At 37.1% G+C, this 3,115-nt stretch overlaps 1 protein-coding gene across 1 annotated transcript in view; it reads right to left on the bottom strand.

The window, feature by feature from the left end:
* Window positions 1-1,016: 1,016 nt before the first annotated feature.
* The window catches only part of LOC118761863, a 13,804-nt gene continuing 11,705 nt past the window's right edge, over window positions 1,017-3,115 (bottom strand). Inside the window, exons 3-4 of the mRNA XM_036500030.1 lie at window positions 2,587-2,910; window positions 1,017-1,308 (exon numbers count right to left, since the gene is read on the bottom strand). Coding sequence (XP_036355923.1) covers window positions 1,214-1,308; window positions 2,587-2,910 — 419 coding nt within the window. The 3' untranslated portion in view covers window positions 1,017-1,213. The remainder of the gene's footprint in view (window positions 1,309-2,586; window positions 2,911-3,115) is intronic.

The following is a 3,115-nucleotide window of genomic DNA, read 5'->3' as shown; positions in this document are numbered from 1 at the left end:
CGCATCATCACCTTACCACCACCGCCGCTGCTACCTCCAAATAGTATATTAATAATTATATTCATATTTATAACAGCAGATTGACAATTAACCTCTCCACGCGCTGAAAATAGACGCTAAATGGACGCTAAAACCACTTAAAAAACTCCAGAAACACAGGTTGTAGTCGAGCAAAAGAAAGATAATAAAATAAACTTTTGTTCAATCGTGTATAAGATCTCATTTGAAGCTCAGGTTTAAAAGTATACCTAGTGGAGTTTTTAAGGTGGTTTTAGCGTCATTTGGCTTCTATTTTCAGCGCGTGAAGAGGCATGTTGCCAATCCCTTCTTATTATTTATATATATATATAAATCCTTAAATCCTTAAAAATGTTTCAGCCCAAAGGCTGCGGCCATGCTGGGGCACCACCGCTGAATGAGCTACACTAATATGTGATTCCACCTCTGATACGTGGCACTTAGTCAACAAGGGAGTTCGATGCCGCTGCCCGCATCTGTGTCTCCTGTCGTGAGGTAGGTTCATCTGGGACCCCCGACAAGAAGAGATCCAGTTTAGTTTTAAAGAAACCCACATCCACACCATGCATATATTATATATACATAATATCTAAGTATATATTTCTATACAGACATATACACACTAATATACACATACATTACAAACAGACACATATAGACATATACACACAAATACACTTACTTATTCCACACTTAAATATATATACATACATACGTATAGACACAGGCATACACACATACTTAAAATCACTAACATTTATACGAACACACATATACATACATACATGAATACATTTATGTACGTGAGAAACGGGATAAATTTTAATACAATAAAACATTTTATTTAAGGAGACAACGTTCCAGTTTTCCAATTTTTTTATTTCGAATTTTGCAAGAAATTGAGTTTTCCATTTCTATTATTATCATTTACTTACTTTCCTAAATATTTTCTTCACGTTTTTTTTTGCGATTAGACGAATCTTGTCCACATCCCATTGTCAAAATCGTTCGAGCACTAAAGAACCAATGTGTCTGTAACCATAGAAATATATACGAAGAAATTAGAGGAAAACGAACGCCATTTTGATCAATCTTATTGAGCAAATTCCTGTTATTGTAGTCTTGGGCTGACCAAAACCTTGTTAGTTGGAAAACAAACCTTCCTTATAATTCTTGGAGCAAAAACGGGATGATGCTAGCTGTAACTTGCAAGAGCCAAAAAGAGAAGAGAAATTTTGGAGACAGAAAACCATGCTGTATCTGGTAGAGCAGAAATTGGGCTGCCAGATCCTGTAAAGACAAAAAATCAGGGAGGTTGGAATAATATTTGGTGGAGTATCAAAACATGGGATTTAGTGTCTGACAAAGAAACTGAATTCACATTTATTGTTGTCACCAATAGGCTTTCATACTTTCCCAAACTTTCATATTGGTGCAGTTTGATGTGATATCTTGTTTGGTTTAGCGTTCGACGTCTGGTTTCATATGTTTGTCGTGTGGTTTGATGTGATGTTCGGTATGATGTATAATATGAAGTTTGATGTGATGTTTGATACGTTTTTTAATACGATGTATGTTGCGTTGTTTGATGTGTTGTACGATGCGTGGATTGATGTGATACCTGAGGTGTAGTTTGATGTGGTGCGTAATAGGATATCTGAAGAGTGGGCTGATATGATGTTTGATGCGAAGTTTGATATGATGTTCGATGTGGTGTTTGATGGGATATTGGAGATGTGGGTTAACGTGATATTTGATGCGTGGATTGATGTGATGTTTTATGTATTTATCGACGTGGTGTTTGATGCGTTGTTTGATATGATGCTTGATGCGTGGTGTATCGCCATGTTTCATGCCTGGTTTGGCGTGATGTTTAATGTGATGCTTGAGGTGTAGTTTGATGTGATGTTTGTTGTGAAGTCTTTTTTGGTTTGAAGTTTGATGTCTGGTTTCATAAGTTTGTCGTGTGGTTTCATGTGATGTTTGTTATGATGTATAATGTGAAGTTTGATGTGATTAGATGTATTGTTTGATATAATGGACAATGCGTGGTTTGATGTGATGCCTGAGGTGTAGTTTGATGTGATGTTTGATGTGATGTTTGATATGATGTCTGATGTGATGTTTGAAGTGTGGATTGATGAGGTTCTTTCTTTCTCCTGATGCCTTGTAATGTGGTTTTGAGACGATATATCAGCGATTACTGCCTATATCTGTTTTTTTCAGTCATTGGACTGCAGCCAAGATGAGGCACCAACTTAATGAGTTCAGTCGAGCAAATCGTCCCCAATGCTTTAAAACCTACTCATACTCTCCGTCTTCTTTTCTCGAACCGATATATTATGAGGATTTACGAAGGGCTTCTTTCAGTTTCCGTCTATCAGATCTACTCATAAGGTTTTGATCGACCCGGGGCAAGAATAAAAGAAACTTGCCTAAAGTGCCATGCAGTGGGACTGAATCGAGAAGCATCTAATTGGGAAGCAAACGTATTCGTACAGAACAAAATCAGTGTCTATAAAGAAAGTAAAAATCCTAAATTATGTAACAAAAAGAATATTTGCTCACTTGCACGTTCTTTAGTCACTTGTTGTGAAAGTAAATCGCCAAATGCTGAACATGCGATAATCGTTCCATCTTTGTCTTTGTCAGTTAACATGTGTTTGTATAGCGACTTCATTACTATGCAACGTTGGCCGGTTTTCAGAAGAGGCACCCTTTTGACTGTCGTCTCTTGTTCCACGTTTGGCTTCTTATATTTTATAATCCATCTAAAGGTGACAAATTCGTCGCGTGGAGCTGGTGAAACATATGCCAAACATCTGAAGGTAGGCGTCTTTGCCTTCTTATAGGGTTTATCGAGAGCTGCAAGACTTGCGATAAAAGATTTCACTGTAAGGAAAAAGATTCACAATAACATATTGAATGGATGCTTTTACACAAATTGTAATCTTTATATATAAAAGTGAAGTTGTGTGTCTGTCTCCTACGATTTAGATTCCTAACTACTCCCACATTTTGCGGTGCAGTTTAACCAAAAGCGGGTATCTTATAGTCGTGATTTATATCGAACTCTTCTGGGTATTAGCGCGCGTCT

The sequence above is a fragment of the Octopus sinensis genome, unplaced genomic scaffold (assembly GCF_006345805.1).
Source record: "Octopus sinensis unplaced genomic scaffold, ASM634580v1 Contig18130, whole genome shotgun sequence".
Taxonomy (NCBI): domain Eukaryota; kingdom Metazoa; phylum Mollusca; class Cephalopoda; order Octopoda; family Octopodidae; genus Octopus; species Octopus sinensis.
The sequence above is the reverse complement of the archived record's forward strand: the minus strand, read 5'-3'. Positions and strand labels throughout refer to the sequence as shown.